The 26,765-nt window shown below is 35.4% G+C and overlaps 1 protein-coding gene across 26 annotated transcripts in view; it reads left to right on the top strand.

Annotated features, from left to right (window-relative positions):
• Positions 1-26,765, top strand: part of LOC123866996 — a 128,097-nt gene that overhangs the window by 92,834 nt on the left and 8,498 nt on the right. For 15 of the 26 annotated variants that reach the window (XM_045908801.1, XM_045908788.1, XM_045908790.1 and 12 more), the window contains 17 exons: positions 171-371; positions 3,072-3,296; positions 4,895-5,081; positions 5,833-5,947; positions 12,183-12,337; positions 19,529-19,638; positions 20,383-20,574; positions 22,375-22,569; positions 22,791-22,899; positions 22,985-23,167; positions 23,280-23,417; positions 23,746-23,903; positions 24,362-24,549; positions 24,828-24,972; positions 25,609-25,695; positions 26,386-26,503; positions 26,576-26,729. In XM_045908801.1, the coding sequence (XP_045764757.1) occupies positions 171-371; positions 3,072-3,296; positions 4,895-5,081; positions 5,833-5,947; positions 12,183-12,337; positions 19,529-19,638; positions 20,383-20,574; positions 22,375-22,569; positions 22,791-22,899; positions 22,985-23,167; positions 23,280-23,417; positions 23,746-23,903; positions 24,362-24,549; positions 24,828-24,972; positions 25,609-25,695; positions 26,386-26,503; positions 26,576-26,729 (2,660 nt within the window). The remainder of the gene's footprint in view (positions 1-170; positions 372-3,071; positions 3,297-4,894; positions 5,082-5,832; positions 5,948-12,182; positions 12,338-19,528; positions 19,639-20,382; positions 20,575-22,374; positions 22,570-22,790; positions 22,900-22,984; positions 23,168-23,279; positions 23,418-23,745; positions 23,904-24,361; positions 24,550-24,827; positions 24,973-25,608; positions 25,696-26,385; positions 26,504-26,575; positions 26,730-26,765) is intronic. The other 11 variants (XM_045908812.1, XM_045908814.1, XM_045908813.1 and 8 more) reach the window with 4 other exon arrangements.

Raw genomic sequence — 26,765 nt, 5'->3', positions numbered from 1 at the left:
AGTATTGTAAACAAAATAGCGTTGTTTTATTTTTGCGTTAGAAACACTCTCCTTGAAAAGTATTTAGTAGATAACCGTTTGTTATTTGCGACCGTCAAAAGTAGTTTTCGCCGGAATCACATTGATGCAAAGGTCGTATAGTACAATATTAAGTTACAGCGTTGTTTCAGTCGTTGCTAACACATGTATCGCGGGGCACAAAGAGCACTCTCAACAAACTGGGCGTGTTCACGGTGTCTTCGTTCCACGCGTTCATCTGCGCCCGTTCACCCTCCTTGCTAAACAACTTGCTGGCTGGTAGAGGAGCCACTAAACGTAGAGCACCCAATCTATCTAGATCCAATTCGGGCTCTAGTCGACGCTCCATGCAGGTTGGTACTACTTTTACTTTATTTAGAGCATTTTATACGACCGCCAGATAAACATTATGTAACAGATTAAGATAATTTGACAGATTCGCAATACAAAAACTGTCATAATGACAAATGCATTCAATAGATAAAGTTTATATGGAGGTTGTGAAACAGACACTTACTGAATAACTCAGAAATTGATGTGAATGCATTTTTTTTTCTAGAGCTTTGTGAAAGATCGTTTTATTAACAGTTAATATTATATTCGGAAATAATATTCCTGAATGTTCTCAGTTAAATTTTTCATCGTACAGTTTATACTTCAATAAGTACGATACTTTGATTCATTTATAATGTTTTAAACTCTATCCTTTCATGTTTTAAATCGCAGCAACGTTTACAAAAGCCGGTTCCGATCAAATATATATTATTCTAAAATACTCTATAATATATTTCATCAAATACTGAAGGACTCGTATAAGAACGAAAGCATCATCTATCATTGTGAGAAATTGAATTACGAGTACAAAGGCAAATACGACTCCTCTGGTACCGTAGGTACCCAATTAGATGAAAAACCGAAATATATAATGAAAAATAGGTTTTATTACTTTAAAAAAAAACATTGGCTGTATTTCATTTAGAGCAAGTATTCTTTTTTGAATATCAATAAAATCATATGAAAATATTCAAAGAAATCATTTTCATTTATAGCTTAAATATAGTAATAAATAATTATTACAAATTTTAAATACGCACTAAAAGCTCTTATTTCCAGTTAAGCATTGCAATTTAATAAAATACTGAAAGCACTTTAATGATGCATCTATTTTAAATAAAATGCATTAACAAGGTTGCATAAATCCGTAGCAATTTTTTGATTTACCAGCGATGTTCTAAATAGGTATGTAGGTAGGTACTATACTTATGCACTTAATGCTTTTCAGTTTAATAATAAAGCACAGTTGCAATTTTAATGCAATTATTTTTTAGTTTTGTATCTGGTGTAGGTAGGTATGTTGCGATTTTTAAATTTCTACATATAATTCTTGAAACTACAGTCTTCGTAGACCTCTACGTTGCAATTGTTGTATTACATAGGTAGGCCTCAGCAGAAATCTTAAAATAAGCAGAACAAAATATATGCACCGTTTATATTGCTATAATTTATATAGGCTCTACATACATTCAAGTATATTAAGCACTTCAAAGCAAAAAATACCACATAAATTAGAAAGCAAGTCTCGCTTTGAAAATGTTCGTTAAGCTTAGGCGGCACTCTGGCTCCGAAATGCCGAGGTAGCGTGCTACCTAATATTACGGGAACTCCTAATATACGGCGTCACGAAAAGCGTCTATTACTCTGTTACCCGCAGCCGTCGACTGCCTGTCATTAGACATTTCGCCCTTGTTACCAGAACAAATTACAAGCACAGCTCTATTAAGTAAAATGGTAAATTGTTCCACAGCAAACAGAGTAAAGTTACTTCGTGGCCTAAATTAAGTCTCGCCAAGATTTTTTATTATCATATACCTACGTAGTAAACGGTTTTACGAGCTAGAAAAAATACAGTTAATTGAAGTTTATTATTATGATTATTTTTAGGAACAACGTTATACGTAGAGTTGTACCTTCCTTTTTCAATACATTTGCACGTAAAGTAGCTCTTATTTCACGGCTATCGTAGCTATAAAAAAAAACTTCTACCACACTTAGGCTACAAAATATGACTGCACAGTTACTACCCTACATAATTTATCGAAGTAGCGCGATAATAATATAGCCGCCAAATAGATGAGACCTAAGGTGGTCGATATTATATGGAAGCGGCTTAAAAACTTTAAAGTACCAAGTAACTAGTTAATGCCAAACTAAACTAATTAGTCAGTTAAACGCTTTGTTTTGTCTTTCTACATCTACTAAGTAAAATACTGACTTACTGAAACATAACTAACCGGCGGATCTAGAAGTATGAAATTTTGTACAGGAACTATTTAGGTATACTATAATATACTGTACGCTTTGAATACTAACTAAAAGATGACTTTTGTAAATAAGTCCTACAATTATTGTCAGTGAAATGAAGAGAAATACTAAAAATTATACAATTAATACATTAATAGCGTTGGCTTTACAAAACAACAGTAATTATTTATTTCGACATGTTATAGGAAGCACGCGTGTATACTCTGATAAAACGAAAATATCTTTTTCAGTTACGGCATGGCCTCTTTAAAAACTAGTTAAAGTTACGTCACAACTCACAAATAGTTATGCAATACTTTTATTTGCGACCTTCCTAAGTAAAACTGCCGTTTAATACACGCTCTTTTACCTCGTCATTATTTTGTATTATGTACCGCGACCTCAACACAGATTGTTTGAAGCGAGTAAAATTTATATGTATTTTAATAATAAGAGTGTAATTCATGAAATGAAAAATGTAACGATCAACAAAGTTAACATGCTAACTTGCATACAAATAAGTATGTTATGTAGGTACTAAAACAGAATCCTCAAGTCCATACACTTGAAAAAATCTGAAAACAATTTCACTCGAGGTAATATTTCAGCTGCTTTATAATACATGAATGTATGGCGTTCCGTTATAAAGTCCTTTTGTCTATTAAGGAACTTTTGTTTCGTTTCTTTCTTTAAAATATGGACTGAGAGGTTTCTTTTTATGTAAGCTTTTGTTTTCTATTTTAACGGAACAGATGTCGCGCGAAGAAGGCGAAGCGGCGGTAAGGGTTTCGTTACCCGAAGGTACCACTGCGACGGTGGGCGTTCGTGAAGGGATGTCGGTTGAAGAATTCCTTGCGGCTGCTTGCGCACGACGCTCTCTTAACCCTCTAGAACACTTCGTGCGAGTTAAGAAACGCCGGGATATGGAAGACCATAATTACTTTGTACCGCACAGAAGTGACCTCATTGAGACATACGTAAGTTCATACAAGATTTTTTAATTTTTTTACCAGGTTTATTTAGCTCGACTTCCATACAATTGATTGTGATGAATTTTACAATAATGTACCTATATAAAATAAACTATAACAACAGAGCGGTCATCGATTAGTATGTATAAATGTACTTTTATGGTAACTTACTCGTTTTGATGTACCTACTCTAGAGTGAAGGTGGTGCATTATTGAGAGATTGTTAGTATGGAGGATGCCAAAAATTAGTATTGGATATTATTTCCAATGTACTGCATTAAGCTAAGTTTGCAACTATTTGTTTTATTGTTAGCAGTTTTATGATAATTTTTTTTGATGAAATAAAATACACAAACCAACACGTAATACATACGATTTAAAATATGTAACATTTTGGATGAAACGCAATGCGGTGGAGTTTTGAGTGATAAGGGTCTGACAGTTGGTACGTACTTTAATCCAAACGCCAATTTTATAAGCCATAAGTTTGTGTATCAATCACTCGCCATAGTCTTTTCAAGATAAGATTATGGGATAAATATCTTTAGTTAAGATTTTTATATTTTATACAAATAAGATTTTTTTATTTTATTTCCAACTTATTTTTTGTTACGTTTTATAATTTCATTTTTCTCTAGCATCTTTTTCATTAAATTCTGGGTAGTATTTTATTAGGTAGTAAACAAATTTCAAACCACTGCCAAAAGCTTAAAACAAATGAATTCCCGAAAATAAATTGCATTTTAATTTGATGAATGCTCACTAAATTGGTTTTGGCCATAATTAGATTTTTATTCAGTAGACAGGTAGGTAGGTATGTCAGGAACTTTCAGTAGGTATAAAATTGTTTTTCGTGGGCGTTTAAGCTGTAACAGAGGTTAATAAAAATAATTCAGTCCATTCGCTTACAACGATTTTTATCAATTTTAAAAATGTGCCTACCTAAACCAACAAGTACTTGATCTTAAAGTATGAAACATCTGGATTCTAAACGAAACTTATTGCATTGAGTGATACTGATATTTTGGATGAAAAGGGTCTGACAGACCATACTTTGATGCAAACGCCAATTTCATACTAGGCCATGCCTCGGCGTATCAATCACTCTCCACACCCGCCCCAAATATAAGAACAACAAGCTTTTGAATTTAGATTCCTTCATTTTGCGCTACGCCCGTCGTAAACCTAGTAAAAGGCTTTTGTGAAACAAGGAAAATGAAGGAAATTGGAAGATTCTTTTATTAAATTGACTCAGGAAAGAGTCAAATCAAAAATTTTACTTTCGCTGTAGACTAATTTTCCTTAAAGATTCCAGTTAATAATGATTAGTCACTGGATTAACTGTAACTTGACACAGATAATACTTATATATTTTTTTATAAATCGTTTAGACGCACAGAGCCAAAGACGTAAAATCCAAAAATTAAAATTATAGCATTTGGTGATAATGAAAGATTACTTACGCAGAATACCAATCAAGCTTTTACATTTTTGGCGTTATGCGTCTTTACTGTTTACAGTATGTATCCAATTTAAATACGAGTACATGCGATATGCATTTGAAAAGCTAACTTGTAGCTACAGTAAAATTAATTTGTTCATAGTTGCACACACACGAGGTAGTGGAAGTATGCGCCAAAATTTTATACCAAGTAGAACTGCAACGAAATACCCTGGAACAGATGTGGGGTTTCAGTGTAGAAGCTGAACTGATCGAAAACGCGGAACGACAGGACGAACTCTGCTGCTACGTGAGCCGTGTTGAGGACAAGAGCGTTGCTATGCAGAACGGTAAGAAACTGTGTAATAAGACTTAGCCTGAAATCTACAGAGCATACTTTGACTTTTTAACTTTACTCAGACTTAAACCATAGTTAACACTTAAGGGATAAACAAACAAACACAAAATAATTTTCAAAGTAATCAGTTTTAAACAGAGACCCTACTTTAAAAATTATGAAAGATCAGAGGATTGCGGCTTTGGGGCTTCCTTTTACCCTTTTCTCCAGCATCCTTATAAACCCGTTGATTTCGAATTCCATTGAGATTGAATTTCATTACGCCGACAACGATTCGCCGAAGTAGGTAATGTTTGTTGAAGCATTGAAGCAATGTTTGCCCTAATTTAATTACACCGAATGATCATTAGCCAGAACGATTGGTTGACAAAAAAAATACACGTGTTTTTGTTTTAGTCGAATCCTTATTTGTCAATTGTTTATTTTGTTTGGCCAAAAGATGCATTGCAACTCAATCAGATTAGGTTATAAAACAGTTATCAAACCAGGATTGAGTTGTAAGCGTTTTACTATTGGCGTAATACCTACAGAGGGAAACAATTGTATTATAAATATGTGGAATAGTTAAATCATATGAATAAAATTATTATATAATTGAAAATCTTTTATATACCGAAGCGACCTTGCGTTAACTATTAAAACGGCAGTAGAAAATTATTCGATCGCGGAGCGCTTCATGTTCCACTAATTGGTTCAATTCAGTGATGCAAAAAATAATATTGTGCAATTAATTTTTGCGCCAGGTATAATCAAAGGCGACGAAATAATGGTGATTAACGGAGCGATCGTATCTGACCTAGATATGATGTATTTGGAGAGCGTGTTACAAGAGGAACTCTCGCTGGTTATGATGATGAGGTAAGTTTTTTTACTGGTGATTACCGTTTTATGTATTTTTGCCGATCGCTGGGTGGTTCAACCGCTGTTCATTAATCAGCGGGCTTTCCATGTATTCGTTAGCATCGATTCGCATAATTCGGTGCAGCCTGGGTGAGCTAGTTATGAATAATTAGGGCTTCTGGCGACTTTGTGAGCAGCAATGGATGGATTATGGGCATTAATGCTTTAAGCGAAATTGATGGTGTTTTCGCAGATAGCCACGTTCATATGAAAGTGCTGGATGCAGTCTAAGGTAGACTACTATAAGCTGCCCCTTCGACTTCAGTTTTCTCTTCACAATTTAATATAGGTTACGTCAGATTGCAGCCAAGCGCTAGTTTATACATTACGTATTAAATACATAGAAATAGAAAGATTTTTATTCAAATAAACTTTTACGAGTATACTTTTAAATCGTACGTATAGAATTCAAAGTTGTGCTCGAGAAAGTAGGAAGTTTCTTGCATACCTTGCCTTTGAGGTCTTAAAAAGTATGGCAGGAGAACTATGGCAGGCTCTCATCGGCATTTCCCGCCCTTACACACCTGACCTTTCGACCGCGACAAGTTTACTGAAGCGCTCGCAATGACCTACATGTTCCCTTGATAGGTTGACCAACAGGCATGTCGTATAGAGACGTGTCTCAGTGGATGGTTTTTAAAAATATAAATTATTTTTTATTTATTAAACTTATAGAAAGTAGGTACATGGCATTATTTCTATTATTTCTATTATTTCTGCTACATTCAGTGCCACAAAAACCACAGTCGGGTTTACTGGATATAAGTAGGTACTTAGTAAACAAATAAATTAAAAATATTTTTTTATGTTGTGTTTGTAATTGCCAGGAAAAGTAGTATATTTGTATGAAAATCTCTATTTACTTTTCATTTTTTTCATAAGTGAATTGCATCCATACAAGATGGGGTGGGTAGCTACTATATTATAAAACTCCAAATAAGTAGATAATAAAACTTATTCGTAACTTAATAAAAAGTGAAGATGAAATCGTACGCTTGTGTTTAGTTGACATGCATGCGGCACAAACTATACCCACATAGATACTAGCGTGGAGTCTATGCTTCTTTGGATAAAATAACACCTCTGAGCATGCTTCAAAAAATGGGGGCCCGTTTTCAGTCTTAGAAAAATACTACCCAAGTACCCATATTATTATAAATGCGAAAGTATGTTTGTTTGTTGGTTCGTTGGTTTACCCTACAATCAGGCCGCAACAGAGCAATGGATTAACGTAATTTTTTGCATGAATATAGTAAAAAACCTGGCGAGTGACATAGGCTACTATTTTCTCCGGAAAATTAAAGATTTCCTACGAGATTTTCAAAAACCTAAATCCACGCGAACGAAGTTGTAGGCATGAGATAGAAATATTTAAAAATCCTTGATATTATGAGTTTAATCTAGCAACCCTATCGCTATGCGGCTCTCGCCCTGCATCCCCTCGCACCGGCCATTGTGAGCTCCGCCACCGAGCCCCTTGACGTCGCGTCGCGTAAATTTTGCCTAGAGTTCTCGTATCAAATAAACGATGTTGATATTGTAAGACCCTGACTCCGTCTCGTACTTACACCAACCACTATATTACATCACGCTAACTGTGGTAAGTCTGCAGCGAACAAAGACTCTCTCCGCCTCGCCTTGTCACGAAATTGTGATAACTTTCATTTTCTGCGGTCTTGAATGGTTAGATAAAAATTCTTTCATTTAAAAATCAACCATTGTCCCCTTCACAAAACATTATCTTTTACCATGAATGATTTATTTTAGTACCTTATACTATTTCAAAAACTGATAAGTTTACAACTGCCCCATTACTTCTACTACTTACTAAATTCTTTGTAGGTAATTTATTTATCGCTTGCTTTACCTATCCATTGCAATTCATGAATCATAAAATCAAATAAGTATTTGGTCCGTGAAAATGAAGCTAGAGTTACGTAAACACGTAATAACATTATGTAATAAAAAATAGAACAGAAAGATAGAATAGAAAGTACTATTTCTTTCTATTCTATCTTTCTGTTCTATTTTTAATATAACAAAAAGATGTATAATAGAAGAATAGAATAGATGGACTTCGTCAGTGTTGGTGTTAGCTGGCGGGCGTGCTAAGCCTTTATGCAGTGTTTTTTTTTTTTGTTAAAATTGACTGGAAAGCGCTATAAAGGGGGTGCCATGCGTATGTCGGTGAGTGCCGGCACAGATGGGGTCCATACTTGTATAGTTTAACTAACTTGTTACAAATAACTACAAACTTGACATTGGCTAGTCTTTGTAAACCCAGACGAAAGAGAAAAAAAAAATAGAATAGATGTATTTGCATGCCAGCTTGGCGTGATACAGCTGGATTAATAGGTGTTTGTTTATTTACACACCTATAAGATGACCTGTACCAGCAAATAAATAAATTGAACTGAATTGAATTGAAAACATTGTCTTTCAGCCGAATACTGAAACGTCCCAAACGCCTAAGTCTATCTATCTTTTGTCTATGCCCGCTGCTATAGCTTTTGTCTATTCATCACGCTGAAACGTGAACGCCCGATTTGGCGTACTTAGAGTAAGTTTGCATTTAAAGTATGAAAAATTAACCCTTCTTATAGACTACAGGCCCATGTTTAAAAATGGGTGGGTCATATGAACCACCAGGTGACGTATACAGGACGATATAAGAGCATAAAATAATAAGTTTCAGCACTATGCCGTCACTTGTAAGCTGTCCAACAGAGTGCTGGTGAGAATTGAAAAGTGCAGGTAGAGTGAGTACATTTTGGTCATATATTTTTGTACGGCATTTTTACCATCGATAGATCCATGAAAAATAATAAGAAAGCGCGCAGTGCCGTAAAAAAATGGTGCGCCACAAAGTCAGTAAATGTTTTGATTTTCTGACAATTTCCGGGGTAAATTTGGTCATTTAATTCTGTACGGCACTAGTTTCATACTGTTTCAATACAGCCTCTAATCCATTATTCCGCAACGCCGTACAAAAATCATGCGACAAGGGGAAAAAATTGAGGGTAGCAACCCCCTCTCTTTCCGTGGTCCGGGGGGTGATTTGAGAAAGTACGGCTTTGGTTCCAAACCATTATCTAGCACTCAAAAGTACTATTAAAAATAATGCCGTAAAAAAATTAGTGTTCATTTGAATGTGTATCAATAATTATCTTAATTTCATTGTATACTTAATTTTTAAAGCTGTAAAATCATTTGACTCTGTACGGCAACTTTTTTTTTAACATGATAGTGTAAAATACTATTGTTATATAGTATTGCCGTTCAAAAGAAACTGTTCTAAAAAAAATTATAGATAAATACAAAAACTGAAATTTTTCAAATTATTGCAAAAGTTTAAATATTCATAGATTAATAAAATATAGCAATTTTCTACGCTTTTCCCTTGTTTTAAATAGTATTAAGATAAATAAATTAGGAAAAAATTATGCCGTACATTTTAATGCAGACCATATCTTTTAGGCTGATGAAAATGACGCTACCATTTTAAGGGTAGTACTTTATGGCCATCTGATACTGTACGGCATTAACATATTTTTGAAGAGAACAATTGATAATATGATAAAATCACTATGCCGTCTAACTGAAGTGAACGGGTGTGTATATAATATCCACATCCCCTACAAACCTTTGGACCAACGAAAATGTACGGCATGTAAAAAAATATTATCTATGCATAAAACACTTTCAAAATAAATTAATTTTATGTTGTTTCAAATCACCCCCCGGACCACGGAAAGAGAGGGGGTTGCTACCCTCAATTTTTTCCCCTTGTCGCATGATTTTTGTACGGCGTTGCGGAATAATGGATTAGAGGCTGTATTGAAACAGTATGAAACTAGTGCCGTACAGAATTAAATGACCAAATTTACCCCGGAAATTGTCAGAAAATCAAAACATTTACTGACTTTGTGGCGCACCATTTTTTTACGGCACTGCGCGCTTTCTTATTATTTTTCATGGATCTATCGATGGTAAAAATGCCGTACAAAAATATATGACCAAAATGTACTCACTCTACCTGCACTTTTCAATTCTCACCAGCACTCTGTTGGACAGCTTACAAGTGACGGCATAGTGCTGAAACTTATTATTTTATGCTCTTATATCGTCCTGTATACGTCACCTGGTGGTTCATATGACCCACCCATTTTTAAACATGGGCCTGTAGTCTATTACGTTTACATAAGGAGAATTTATTTTTCTAGATCTTATTATTGCTTTCCATAAGGTATGATTATTATCATCAAACGCAAACCTCTCTTGCAATAATAAAATATACTACTTATTAATACTTTGTAATACTAGAACATTCTAAACGTAAAGAGCAGTTGCTGCCAGATGCCTGTGTGGTTATGCGATTTGCATACAAGTCGCTGTGAACGGAATTGCCGGAAATAGATGGCACCGTGCAAGCGACCACACAGTACGTTGAATTTCCTGGATTTGAGTTGAGAAATTGCGAAAAGTAAAATGCGTTAACTTCCATCTTTGCAACTTCTTTAGGGTTCCAAAAAAAAGAACCTATATAGGATCACTTCGCTGTCGGTCTGTCTGTCTGTCTGTCGTGTTTGTTAAGAAAACAAAAACATAACCTTCCCGTTGACCTACAATCACGAAATTTGGCAGGTAGGTCGGTAGGTCTTATAGCACAAGTAAAGAAATAACTCCGAAACCTGTGAATTTGTGGTTACATCACAAAAACAATTAAAATATTGTGTTCTTGATTAAATAATTAATTAGATTACTAAATAACATGTAGAGGGCGCTGTACATCATTAGCTTGCATTGAAGTATTTTGTACGATTTGTACAATGGTACGGAACACTCGTGTGCGACGAGTTCGACTCGCACTTGACCGGTTTTTAATGTAATCGCTGCATCTCTACCTATTTTAGAAACGATTTACTTAACTCTATCTTTGAGTCATAACTTTGACGAATACGGTATAGGACTACAAAAGTATAATTTTCCCTTTACATTTTATATCTATATTAGTTAATAAAAGCTTGTTAGATATTATATTACATATAAAGGAATTCACTACAGTGAAACTCATCAAAAAATTGTGTCGACGCCTACAAATTTTCAGTAATTTCATAAAATGAATTTACTTGAAAGCATCGAGTAATAAAATATGCAAGCAGGTCGCTGCGCACCAAAATAGGGCTAAAAATTATAGAGTGGAGTGATTTTAATAATTAAATCTTTGTTAATAATGCAAGCAATTATTTCAATGGAGGCATAAGGCACCAGCACCAGAGATTTGCTAAGCTGCGGAGCGAGTGGCCGAAAATCGGTTAAGAGGACATTATTGTTATATTAGTTCCTAAACGTTGTAGGAAACAAATCGAGGGGCTGCAAACAAAACTGCAAGAAATAAAATTTTATAGGATGAGCAAAAAATTAAAGCTGTTAAACTCTATTGTACGTGTACCATTTTAAACGAAACCACCAAGTGGACTTAATTTTAGAACAGTTTTAGGCTGTTTCGTTTGGAAATCAGTTCAGATTTGTATGCAGTTAGTCCAAAACATCTGGATTAAAAAAAAGTATTTTGATCAGAATCTCACTATAGGCACTAGGTAGTTTAACAAAATGGGCCAATCGAGTATGAATAAATTTTAATCCCGAGTTAAACATTCTACTTATCCCTTGGATTGCAAGGAAATGAAACAGTAACACGCGTGGTAACTAGCCACTGTCTAAACTTCCCACTTTGGGAGCATAACCCTGATGCTAAGATCTATAGAGCGCACTTTGACATTGCTCCGACTTAAAACACTGTTAAAACGAGACAGCGTTATACCGCTGAAATACATCTGTCTCATTTTAACTGAAACTTAAGTCTTAGCAAAGTCAAAGTGGGCTCTATAAATTTCAACCTCACTTCCCACGGTGCGTGAGTCTGCGAATTATCACGCATGGCCGACGACCACCGGACCGCCGCGCATCGCGCACAAAGCTCGGGCGACGACGATGACGTGTCGCGCTACCACGTACGATACTCTTCCCATAGTGCGTTGAGGCGGGCTGGTCTGCGTCCGGCCACAATATAACGCACCGTGGGAAGCCGGTATGAGAAGTGAAAATGTAATGAGGTACCTCGTTTTGTTCGCCAACTCCTCAATAACAATAATCTGTTCAGAGTTTTGACATTTACGATATATAAATACAGGTCGTCACGGACGGAGCCGCCGGAGCTGACTGGCGTGATGCGCGCCGCCACGGACGACATCATCGACTCGCTGGTGTGCCCGCCGCCGCCCAGCGAGCCGCCCGTCATCTCCGACGACATGATATCCGGTCTCATCGTGCCGGCGCCAGCATGGAGTAAGTCTTAGCCAATTTTATACGTATTTTACTGTATAAAATACCGTTCAAGGGTTCCGTACCATCGTATGTTTTTAATTAGATTTTTTTATTATTTGATGTTATAATGGCAACAGAAATACTCACTCTGAGAAGATTTCAGCCCTGAACTACCTATAACGTGTCATGAGATACAGCTCACTGACAGATAGATAAATAGACAAACGGACATATATATTATGCAACCGTATTATTATCCCAGAAAATTTCTGTCGTTATGCGATTAATCTTGCAATAAATGAAAATTGAAATGAAATGGAAGGGGATCAGGACCCTCAGAAATGATGAATACAAAGCAGAGGTAGAGAGAGACTTATGCAAGTTCATAATTTTATTTTAAGGCTATTTGTTTAGAATGGTATCGGACGAATTTAGTTCTTTGCGTTTGGTTGATTTCTATAACTTAGTAACTTAGTTAATACAAAATAATTTTTTAGGGATAATAAACAGTGAAAATTATATAAATTATAAAGTACCTAATTTTTTTTGGTGTAACCGTTTAAAACCATATTTATGTTAATTTTGTACTGCCTGTATACTTATATCTATAAACGAGTATAATATCTACCTACTCGTTCATCAACTATCAAAATTAATTGCTCCGCTGAGACGGCCTGGTATAGGTATCCATATAATACATAATATTAGGTACAACTCATACAAGTTACTATTATCGAAATAAATAATGAAGGGACTACATGGACCAATTAATTATTATTATTGCATGATGATTGATTCATCAGGATGATATTCATTAAGCGTTTCTTTATTTATATTAGGTATTACTAGACGATGCCCGTGACATCGTTCGCTTGGATTGAGGTCGCTAAATATTATTCCGTGGGGACTCTTTGATTTTCCGGGATAAAAAGTACCATAAGTCCGTCTTCAGGATACAAGTTTTCTCTGTACCAAGTAGATGATAACCACAACTTTGTCCACGTGAATTTAGATTTTTTAGAAATCCTCCCTAGGACGCAAGTTATCTCTGAACAAAATTACCTCAAAATTGAATAACAGATGGGCTGTGAAAAATTTGCAGACAGACAGACACACTTTAGTCCTTAAGAGCTTATTTAATACAAACGGTCATATACAGATAGGTACGTCTATATTTTTAACATTTCCGTACGACTATGCACCTTCGTAGACCTTAGTGCTACGCACGACCGTAGCAAGCCGTAGCACGACTCATATCATACCTGTCGCGAACTATAGCTTATAAAAACTTGAATTTGAATAAAGTAATGATGTTAGTATAAAAGCAAGTAAGCAAGTTGTGATAGATTGATCTACTGAATCGCAATCTATCTATCAGAACATGTTTGCCTGTAAAAATTTCAAAATCCACCTGTACTTCGAATGCACACGTTGTATAGAACACTTGCTTTTATATTTCGACCGTGTATCCTCTACATGTATGGAAGCACTTAATCCTATGAACTAACGAGGCATCCTGTTGTTAGAATTCAATTAAATTATAACGAACATGGCTGTGTACATTATATCTACATGTACAAACAACTACTGACGAGACATTGGAGATAAAACATAGCAGATGCAAAACTATGCTAAATTGTCTCGCATGTCATACAACTACTCGTATGTCAAAACTGTTTCAACTATGGTTTCAACTCAAAAAAAAACTTTCAGAAACTAAGAAACAACAATTTTTTTAATAATCTAAAGAACATATGAAATTAAGGCCTGACCAGAAATATACTAAACTTCAATAATATACATATAAACTTGCTCTGGGATCTATGGTCTATCGACTTGTATTATTTACAAAAAAGTATTTAGAAGAATTTTAAAGTAAAATTAAATTTTTATTTTTTTAAAGTAAAAAAAAGTTATAATCGTGTCAGGGATTAAAAAGTCAGTGTAGGTAAAAAATATATAGTTTTTACTAGATAAAACTTGCTGTAGTAAAGGCTTTCAGTCAGTACCTATTAGATTTTACTTGGTAAAATGGGTTTAAACTGAAAACTGGATATAACTGCAACATATTGTATAACATTAAACCGAAATAAAATCCGAACGGCAGATATTTCACTAATAAAAAATACTTGAAGTGTATAAATCATAGGCCCACTTGCATAAGAATGGTTACGTAATGCCACAGTTCACGATAATTAGGGAACTTCTAACAAAACGTCGAGGCTTCGACGTCACTGGCAGGCGTCAAAATATATTTGACGCCTCATATTAGGCGTCATTTATATAACGCAGGCAGCCCTAAAGTAGCCCTATTTTTCTATGATTTTACGTCACCATAGCCTAATGTTTGCGATTCAGGATCAAACGAAGAGTTCCCTCACTCTAGTTTACTTTGGTAATGCAAAAATGACTAATGTTAAAAAAAATTTACTAAATCATTTCGAGTATCCTCGTGCAAGTGGGCCTTAATTTTTACCTTCAATATTCAATTTATTCGCATAATATGTGCAGGTAGATCCATTCCTATGATGAAACTGAGAATGTTTTCATATAACTAGGCGTTCAAGAATAATCTTGTACTGTGTGCACTGTGACAATTTCTTCAGGCGTTCGGAATGCAGAATGAGAATATTTTTCTCATTTTTTATTTCGTTGTAGCTGTTTAACAAGCGACTTAAAATTTTTCCTCTACGTAATACTTGGCATTGGTTCCGGATACACTGAAATTACATTGGCTTTCAATATTGTGGCCGTCAGCCAGTATTATATTAAATAGATACAACGGAATACAATCAACATGATATCAATTTACGATTGTAGGCATATTACTGTTCCGTGATATAGGTACAAATACTGATAGTTAACCTTCCTAAACCTTCTAATAATAATAATTTTTGTTTCGGTATTGCGATATATCAAATATCGTTTTATTAAGTATCCTGACCACAAACATACACAGATAAATACCAAATAGAATTTAACAGAACTTTTTATTTTACACTTTATAAATAAATAATTTTCCTTATACTTACTTACTTTTATAAACTTTCTTCTTAAGTACTTTTTCTCTAAACTTTTTAGATTGGTCAAATCATAACCGATTTTGACAATATTATTTTCAGTCTCATGGAAAGGTGAAGATCTGATGAATAATTTCGGAGCTAGAGAACGGAACTTCTCAACGGGTAACAGCAATTTCAAAATAAAACCTTCATTTTTTTTAATCCTTGGGTCACAATAACCACGGGCTGTGTCAAACCGTGTGTATTTAAAAAAGGCCATTAAGAGCACTTGAATCGTTTTGTAGCAAAAGTTAATTACGAATGGGGTCTTTTGTCTCCCCAATCGGTATTACTGTGGCTGTATGGTCATTATTTAGAACAAGCGGGCCGAAATTGCTACGCTCTTGACTCGCCTGCTGTGATTTATCCCAGAACAAGTGCCTGCAACTCGAGTGGCAATTATAATACGTATTGGTTTGACATGTGAAAGAGAGTACCGCGGGAGAGAGTTGTTATCGCGTGAAACCCGTGAAACACAATCGAAATATCAATGTCATGTACATAAATGGACCCTGACTGAAATGTCTGACTAGAGTGCTTAAGTTGACAGCATTTTTTACTTTTTGTAATGTTATGAATGAAAGAATATACTTTTTTTGTACACCGCAAAAATTAGTACAGAGAAAATACTTAAAATTCATGTCAGTTACCTATATCACTCATTGGTCGCAATCTACAAAAGAACGGGACTGACTGACATTGTTTTGAAAGTGTCCAAGTTGAAAAGGTATGGCGGGGCATGTCTGTACGGCCGTAGATGACCGATGGACATGTTCGCTACTACAATGGAGACCAAGTATCAGAAAAAGAAAAAAGAAACGTTGGAAAATAACCATACTGTCTGTCTGATGAGAAGACCTAGCCTGCGAAAAAAACTTGGAGGAGGGTCGCTAACACGGGAATTATTATTAATTAAACCATGAGAAGACCAACAATGGATATATAAAGTATATCGTATAAAGAAGAAAAAGATAGGTAGGTAGGCACCCACATACCTAATCTGAATTTCAATAACTTTCCAGAAACGTTTGAGCTGAATATCGCGACTAATGAACATAAATATGGACATTTCATAAGCATATTTCCAAAGCAATCGCTGTATCGTATGAGGCAGCAAATTACGAAATCTGGGTTAGAATAACAACGTCCCGATTCGCGGAAGTTATAAGGAAAATCATTTAAATCATCAGAGACATTATGCTTCCCTGTTTGATATGGTAGGCACTTTTTCCCGATACCCAATGAAAGGGTTAGTAGAGAATCAGGAAACAATATGACATATCGTCCGCAAAAACCTTTATTACGCGTTATGATTGTTCTCGAGTTCCTATGAAATGCACTTTCATTTTAAAATTTTAATTCGAAAGTAATGAAGCATTATATACGAGTATATTATTGGTTGAATTAATGTGAGCGTAGTTGAGACTGTGATCAAGCAATTTTACTGTAAGCATCATAATCAGCATATTTATTGTCTAACATTTTGATCCACGAATATAAATGTACCTACTCTTTACTACCTTTTCTTAGCTAATCTCGGTAGGAACAGCATTCCGAACCAGTGGTAGATTATTTTGACGATTCAAAATTATTATTGTAAAAGTTTAATTGAATAAAAATAATTTGAATTTGAATTTGAATGATACTCATTTGCCTGTTAAAAAAATATCGTCACAATTGTTAAAATAGCGCAAAGATCACGCAAACCCAAAAGTTTTTGCTTTATGTACACAGAAAAAAAGACACAGTGCAACATTCTAACATGCTTGCAATACGTCAATGTTTAGAATAAAAAAATAGGTTACAGCAAATTCAAAACTTTAAAGCAAAACTCCTCATCGCGGCCTTTAAATAAAGGTCGCGACCCTTACCGCGGGCTATTTGCCCGTGCCAGCCGGCCTGGTGTTGACTTACCTCGACCAAAAAACTCATTGTGTCACTTCTTATCACAAAGCCGGTACGGTATGAAGTTGTAATTTTCCCGCTGCGGTGGAAATCTGCCTCGTTGTCAAAATACCCAGACTAAATTATTTTGTATTTCAACTCTTGTCTTTGCCGCCCTTGATTGCTCTGACGGGGAGTGAAGTAATAACAAACCGCTCAACTTTCTCCTTTATGTTATTTTACTACACTTTAACATCACTTTAATTAATTATATGTATGTACTCACTTACTGAGTTTAATTTTAGCTTTTACTGTCTAAATATATGAATAGAAAAGTAGGTGAGTACTCACTGACTCACACACTCACTGACTTTTAACTCAAACCCTTGATTTGCACAGAGGTTTCCTTTATTATACACAAGGAAAATAATGGATTTTTAAGAATCTCAACCGGAGCAAAGCCGCCGGCAGTTTCTAGCTCTCAATAATTAAGTAGGTGTTTTATCTATTTAGAAAAATAAAGTCAGGTGAGCGATAAATCAAAAATTGTTAAAGCTAAATGGAAAATTCAATTTATCAATTTTCAAATATCACCATTGGAGTATGGATATTTGTCGCTACTTTAATGCTATAACTTTGTGCACTGATTTTATTGAATAATTTTGTTTCAATATTGCGGTGGAATATTTTGTAATGAGTCCATTGTTCCGGCTATCCAGGCATTATATTATAAGCTTTTGTTTTGTACGGAATAATCAAAAGGATGACAAATTGCTTTATTTAACTCCAATCCGTTGTAGTATTTCCGTTTTTGAATGTTACTGTGGTTATTATTAACCCCCGACCCAAAAAGAGGGGTGTTATAAGTTTGACGTGTGTATCTGTCTGTGGCATCGTAGCTCCTAAACTAATGAACCGATTTTTAATTTAGTTTTTTTTTGTCTGAAAGGTGGCTTGATCGAGAGTGTTCTTAGCTATAATTCAAGAAAATCGGTTCAGCCGTTTGAAAGTTATCAGCTCTTTTCTAGTTACTGGTTACTGTAACCTTCACTTGTCGGGGGTGTTATAAATTTTTAATTTACACTTGTATAATTGTTGTAGCTATAGACATGTTACTTAGATACAGATAATGATACTAGCCTCTTAAAGGTAGTAATTCTTGTATAAAGCTTTTGTCTAAATATATAAAAGAAAAAGGTTACTGACTGATCAATCGAGCACAGCTCAAACTACTGAAAGGATCAGACTGAAAAGCATGCAATTAGCTATTATGACGTCAACATATTTTAAGAAAGGACTTGATTTCTGAAAATTTGAGGGGGTAAAATAGGGGTTTAAAATTTGTGTAGTCCACGCGAACAAAGTAGCGTGCCTCAGCGTGTAATCAATTTTCCTAATTAATAACAAAATGTATCGACTATAACAGTTTTATCGTTAAAACTTGAAATTGGAATATAGCTTCCCAGGTAGCACATTTTCCTACTTTCAGTCCATTTTGAAACAGATCCAAATCAGAAAACTGGCGTGAAGCGAAATTTAGTTCGCATCGCTGACCTGAGTAGAGTCGCCTTTTATATTTCGGTATACAAGTTACCTACTGCTGTATGTAGTAGGTATTTACGTAGGTGCGCATAAAGTCTACAAGGCTATAAACTACGTAGGTAAATTTTTAAGTAGGTAAGTAAATCTTTTATGGGTAGATAGGCTTAAATGTATACCTACATTTACAATTATATACGATTACTACTTACTAGCCCGGCATGCAATGTGTTTTTTTGTAATGAGCAATGCGCGAATTTATATAAGATAAACACACAAAATGTTAATTTTATACAAAGTGACTGGTAAAACATCATGAATCTAATAATATGGTTTGTGCTAGGGAAGCTCAAATGCTATCAAATTATGACCACTAAAATCTGTAGGGGAAAATAGGCCATTTTTGAGTTATGTTTCTTAAAATGTCACGGATTTGTTCGATTACATATTAATTCAAAAACAAATGCATACATTATTGCCTTTTTTACTTTTTTGTATTGAAGTTCTTAATAAATAATAATACGAGTTGTAAAATAAAATGTACAGAAATCGTCCAGTTCCAGTTTTATTATACCTTAGTAGATATAGACATGTTAGGCTGCAAGCTATATTTATTTATTTAACAATTTGTAGTGCATTTGTACACACATACACATCCAAATATATTATTGACATGTATTATGTAATTTCTAGGTATATTTACAGTGTCAATATAATTTGTACACAGGTAAAGAGCTGTACAGCCCAGAAACAGACGCGCATGGAGACGCATCAAGCACGGGCCCGCCCAAAGTGAGCTCTCGGACGAACTCCTTTGAGATCGAGAACCTCCTCAAGGTGCTTATTAAGGAACTTCACTTAAACGCTTCTTTGCTCGCTCGTTCACCCTTCACCCGCTTGACTCGATGTTTCAACAACCTTCGGTTACGTATCCCCCTCAACAAATTAAGAGCGTACGCTTCGATACGAAACTCTCCTTCAATGAACAACCCTCTAAGCAACAATAGAAACTAGTTGTTTTATAATAATTGCTTTTGAAATTATTAATTAAGTATCATCTGAAAAATAATTAATAGGCTACGGCTTTATGTAGAACAATAGACGCATTTTTTTTCAATTTCAAACGATTTTAGATTTCTACAAAAAAGGGTTTCTACAAATCCCGTGAGCACCCCGTGAGATTTTCCGGGATAAAAATTATCCTATATCCGTCTTGGATGTAAGCTATATTTGTATCTTTCGTAATTTGTTTCTACATGGGTTTAATTAATGAGCCGTGAAAAGGTAACAGACTGACAGACATATACACTTTCGCATTTAAGTTTGCGCTTATTAGTATAATGAATGGATGTTAAAAAGTTATAAGGGGATAAAATTGCACGTAAATACTTGCTACAAAAATAAGTTTGTCCATGCATCTACGTTACAATCCAAGTGGAACAAAAAGCTCATCTCAGTTGCGTATCGAAGCCAGCAGAAACCCCTCCCGCATGCAACCTTCCATCGCCTTCATCATTTTGTAATCATTAATATCATACGCTACGTAGCAAATAATAGCTTTCAATATGTGGGCATAAATAGAAGTGTGGGCGTGTGCGGCAGAGTGCGGAACAGGTGACGGGCTGGTGCCGCTCGCCGGCCGACACGCGGCGCGGCAGCCCCACTGGCAGCCTCACCAGCGCTGCCGTCACTCCCTCCAGACACCTCTCTGACGCTGACAAGCTGAGGAAAGTGCTCATGGAACTCGTCGACACGGAACGCGCTTATGTCAAGGTTAGTCGCCAATCCAAATTCAAATCATTTATTTCACACCATTGAAATTTTGTACTTTTTTTAAACTATATAGGCATGCACTTGACTGCAATCATACCACATAAATACGAATAGACGATGCAGCCTAAGGTGGAGTACGCCTGCTCAGAAGATGGCACTTTTGAAAGTCCCAAAATTGTAGCGCGTGGAAAAACGGAAGCCGGAAGCGGATCCATATTCTAGCAGTGCGTATTAAAAACGCGGAAGCGAATCGCTTCAGTTGAGACCATATAGAATGGCTATTTCAAACAAAATTCGTGTTCTATGAAACTGTTAAAGTTATTATGACACTGGAAATCATGTTGTGAGCAAAAACGCGTTGCAGCAGCTCACAATTTTTTTTTATCCGAAATGAACTGTCTTTTTGCGGACGCACTAAATTTATAGAGGTTGCATAACTGATGCCAGCGACTAAGTCCACGTGAAATTTGTTATCGTAACGTGGAAACTTTTGATTTTCCGGGATAAATACTATCCGTCCGTACCTATATGTCCGTCCCCAGCATTCAAGCTAACTCTCTAAAAAAATAAGAATAGAAAAGTTTTGTATTCAAATAAACTTTTACATAGACGAAAACGTTGTATGATCATAGTATAGGGATAATATTACCTGTACCTAACAGAACCATACAGGCCTTCTAGGCATTTGTTTCTAACGCTCACAAACTTATAAGCCGGCACGTTTGAAAAGTGCTCACGGCACTCGATGTTAAGGATGCTTTGCTTAGTGGCGTATGATAAGTAGACAAGATAATAAGGTATCCAAGTTGAGGGCTTCAAGTGTACTAGGGCACTAGGGAACTAAGATAAAAACTTGCCATAATTCCTAACCGACTGTTCCGTTACGGCCTATTATTCGATCAGATCTGTGTGAAATATATAAAAGAGGAGCGATTGCGTCGTACCCCAATATTGTGATATAAATCATGATTCGCTTTCAGATTTGATTCGGGGATTATTGAATTAAGAAAAGGTTTTGCACAAAGACAAAAGAAAAGAACTTATTATAATAACACATACCTATATTATAATTTTGCAATCGAAGTATATTAATACATTTACATGTTATCATCTTTTATGAAAGTATTATTTGCTATAAGATAGTCGTAATTTATGTAAAAGTCTGTAATAACTAAATATTACTATACCTAGTCAGCATAGACGAGATTTATTACAAGGACATTAAATAATATGAGTATACTTCATGTTACATTATTGATGACGCAAATCCTATTAACATTTGCAAAAATATAGGTATAATAAAAGCTTATACTTGCCTACTTATGAAGGTTTGCTGTTCATGTAATAAATTGCGATTGATAGTAATATTATTATCTTTCCCGGCCCCTCGCACACGGGGCAACTTAACTAAGTTGCGGACGGGTTCGTGAATTAAGTTTAGAAGCAATTTGCAGTAACTTGCGATATTATATACAGCAACATTTTGCTTAGCTAGCGTAGTCTGAAGCATTTTTTCTCATATATACCAAAACAAGCTTTGAAGTTTGATAAATATGCGACATTTACCAATCTCAAAGGTTAATTTTGTTTACGTCTAATCCTCAATTTATCGAGCAAATAATTTGAAGAGTTAAAGTAGCCGAAATAAATTCGTACCTAAATCCTAAAAGTTGGCGTGAATTTATTACTTCATAAAACCCACACCTGCGCAGCTGTCCAACTGTCACGCTGATTAAAATGTTTGTTTAGAAACTGGCGCGCCCATTAACGGTGTATCTTTTACTTTCCCGATACTTTCAGCATCTAAATAACTTACTGGAGAACTACCTGGAACCGCTCAAGAAGGAAACTTTTTTATCGAACGCGGAGATCAACGCTCTGTTTGGAAACATACAGGAGATAGTAACTTTCCAGAGACAGTTCCTACAAAACTTGGAAGAGGCGCTCGAGGCTGAACCTAATTTCAACCACTTCGAATTTTCAAATCAGTTTAAGGTAGCCATGTTTGAATATTTATAATGTTAATCATAATTTAGTTGTTATGTATGATAAAGTATACCAAATATAATATGGAAGTTATGCAATGCCGTGAATTTCAAGCAGCATGAATACATAAGTTATGTCAAACTTTTGTCGTGGAATAACAGAAGATAATTTCAAAGTTACATCCGTTATCTCTACATACCTTTTGTAAACCAATTCGTACAACTTTCCAGAACGTTCTCTTCGCAGTTGGGAATGCTTTCCTCTATTACGTCAACCATTTCAAATTATACAGCTCCTTCTGTGCCAGCCACAGTAAGGCACAGAAAGTTTTACATCCAAGTAAGTTGCAATATAAAACAGATCTCAGATAGGTAAGCTTTATCATTAACAGTATTTTTATTAAACCGAATTTTTTTTTGTCAAGCAGATGAGGGCAATCAAGCACTTCAAGAGTTTTTGGCGGCGCGTAATCCAAAACAACAACACTCTTCAACCTTAGAATCGTACCTAATCAAACCAATTCAACGAATACTTAAATATCCTTTACTATTACAACAATTAAGAAATTTGACTGATGTAAATTCGGAAGAGCATCTTCATTTAGTGGGTAAGAGATAAAACTAAAAACTGCCAAAAATTAATAAAGTATTTTTGCTGAGTAAAGTTTGTAGAATACTTTTTAAATTCAATATAAGTTCATTCATACATTTATTTTACAGAGGCTTTAAAAGGGATGGAAAAAGTTGCGGAACACATCAATGAAATGCAACGAATACACGAGGAATATGGTGCTATATTTGATCACTTATTTAGGCAACATCAGAAGTCATGCAAGCAACCAATTGATTTAAGTCCTGGTCAGTTTTTTTTTAACCTAAACAATCTTAGCGGATAATACAACTAACTTTTGTTCTCGGATTGTTTATAGTAGGTGGATTGATTTAACTAAATTTTTACATTGTAACAGTATCTGTCTATTCACACAGACCATATGCTTTCGAACTCCAAAAGTTTTGCCTCAATTCTGTTGTCTTTGTGTGATTCAAACGAACAAACAGAAATCTGTTGCAATTTGCAACGTTTTAGAGATTACAATAGGTAAATTGTCTTGGAGGAATTTATTCATCCAAGGCACTGCTGTATATTGTATAATACATTTTTATTTATTTATTGTTTATATTTCAGGTGATTTGTTATATTACGGAGGCGTAGAATGGTTGAATATCTCAGACTTTTTAGGTAAAATAAAGAAGGGGCTAGAGTTGCACGCTATGTGCTTTGTATTTAAATCAGCTGTTGTCTTCCTCTGTAAAGAAAGACTGAGACAAAAGAAAAAATTAATGGTTAGCTACTTTTTTAATCCTGCTCAGTAGTAGTCACTTTAAACTGCAATTGTTCTCAACTTACAATATTACTTTTTCTTTTTAAACTTTTAAATACAGTTGAAGCTCCTTATTCGCGTTTTCGTTATTCGTGGATTAACTACTTTTAGAATCTAGTTTTTCGATTAGTCTTGTAAAACATATACTTCTCCCAATATTATCATTTCATACTCCCATTTTCCACATTCGCAGCATAGTGACGCATCAAAAAGCAAATAAGGAGCAAACAGTTGTACAATAAAATTAAAAGTATACAATATTTGAATTTAAAAAATGGATAGCCAACCCACACAATATGTCAATTGAAAGCTTGAATTAATTTTTATTACTTACTTTAAGTTTAATATTACTTTTATACTTAGTCGATTTAACGTTTATAACTACTAAACCATTCTAATACAAATTAAATATAATTTTAGGGGGTTTCCTCGAAAAATAACTCAAATGAAGTAGAAATTATACGATATCAAGTGTTGATACCTGTGACGGAAGTTCAAGTACGAGCATCATCTGCAAAGGACATGGACAGTCATTTCTTATGGGAGCTCATTCACTTACGCAGTCAACTACAACGCCGCTCCGAAAAAGTCTACGTACTCTCGAATAGGTAAATATCAAATTATCTAGTTCAAAACCTCGTATCGATTTTATCAAATACTATAAGATTGTAAGATTAACTTGTTGCTCAAATGGATAAGTCTGCTCGCCCTCCTCTTTTCTATTGAGACTCAACTGGGGATCGTTTGGTTTCAGCGAAAATTTTAAGGCTATATATACTTTAAGTTGAAGCAATGGCATAAACCCAACACATGCAACTCAGGAAGTTTGTAGGGTCGAGGCATGTACGAATCTATACCAATTTCTAATTTTATCATTTGTTGACAGCACGGCGGACTTCCGCAACGCGTTCTTGAAGACAATCCGGCAGATCATCCGTGAATCTGTCCGCAATATGTCACTGCCCAGCTCTTCCCGACCCGCCCCCGCACCGCCCCGCGCCCCCGCCACTCTCGAAAGACCTAAACACCAGGTACTACTTTGTTTATTCTATATTACTTTATTTATTTACTAAACAAAGCAGCAACAGTTTTCAGTACATAGGAAAAATTAACGGAAACTGAGATTTAGTTTTACTAACAAAATGATTACTTCAATTGTTCAAAGCAGCGCAACTTTTCCTCATTAAGCTATCGGAAAGTTCGACGTTAAACATTTCCTAGATTCAGGTACTTTACTTTTAAAACTTGAACTGTGTTATAAATGTAATAATATGGCCGAGGAAATGTGCATTTTGCTGCTAGCTTAACTTTTCGAAGTTAGGTGGATACACCACAGAACTTTCTTCTTATTCAAGAGTACCTCAGTTAAAATAAAACGTTAAACGTTCAATTTGATTTCCGGGAATTTTTGAATGAATCTCCGGGATGCAAGCGGTATTTGTACCAAATTTCGTCAAAATCAGTTAAACCGATGCGAGAAGCTACCAGACAGACAGACAGATAATATACCTACACACTTTTAAATTTATAATATTAATGCTTGTAAGAGATTTCCTGAAAATAGGTAATTTTATCTACTACATAACTTCTTTTTTTTTCAGTATAAATTAGTAAATATATTGTGTTCTTACAAACTGATGCTTATTTTACAATTTTTATGTTTACAGGTGCAGGTGATGCAAGGATCTCAAACCCTCGGAAAAACGAAAAAGCCTAAAACAATGGGTCAGAGACTCTCAGCTGGTAATATCGAGGTATAGTACATTACTGCATGAGACCAGGAAAGAAGCCTTTTCTGGTTGAGTGTGAGTGTGACTGATGACACGAGGCCAGAAAGGCACTCCCGGTCGAGGTATCTTTTTCTAAAAAATGGAACAAGTAAATTTTATTAAAAAATATTATATATTTTGCTAATTTGGCCTCCGCTCCCAAATTAGGAGATGTGCAATCAGATTCCATACTATCCTCATTCGAATTCATTTTATAACTTATTTATGGTATCTAAGTTCCAAATACATTGCGTAAGTGTGCTTACCTGTCGGATAAATTAGTCGCGATCAAGCGCTCGCAAACAATTCATTTACTTTACTTTACCGATACGATTAAAACACAAGCATGAACCACACGCACTCCTGAAATGCAAGAACTGTATTGTTACTTTTACCGGGATTAATAATGGTTTCTAGATAACATTTCATTAACGGATATATTATGCGCATTGTCACTTTTTAACGCTATTTTATAACTAAAAATATTTTGCCGTCGCTAACATTCGTTGAAACTTGAAAACAGAGATAGGTAGCTACCTATAACTCTGATTGAAAATCGGCTTTTCAGTTAACTAGTGCTCAAAGCAATGGTTATTGTAAATTTTTGGTTCGTTACCTTCTCCCGAGTACCTTGCATATGTTATAAATTAAAATGAAATCATTTTTACTCAATAGGTCGGAGATTTATCCCGTGAAAACTCACAAGATGCTGATGAACCTCCTCAAGTTTCTGAATTATCTTCTGACGAAACTACGTTCAGACAAAGAAGCAAGACCCTTTGTGAATCAATCGGTGAGAATGGTTCCAAATAGCAAACTAATGGCAACACATAAATGTACTAACAATGACTTGTTACTCCGACAGAAAGCGCTGCCAAGCGCACTCTGCCACCTCCGCCCCCGCCGACGACTGACACGGACAAGTCGGAGGGCGGCTCCAAGTCGGAGGGCGAGGACGAACTGCCACAACCGCCCGCCAAGCGAGGGTTAGGCCGCACTCCCAACCACCTCACCCTCAGGTACCAACATATGTATGGGCTAACCGACTGCGCCGA

The sequence above is a fragment of the Maniola jurtina genome, chromosome 7, assembly GCF_905333055.1.
Source record: "Maniola jurtina chromosome 7, ilManJurt1.1, whole genome shotgun sequence".
NCBI lineage: Eukaryota > Metazoa > Arthropoda > Insecta > Lepidoptera > Nymphalidae > Maniola > Maniola jurtina.
Note: the sequence above shows the minus strand (reverse complement) of the source record. Positions and strands in the feature narration are given on the sequence as shown.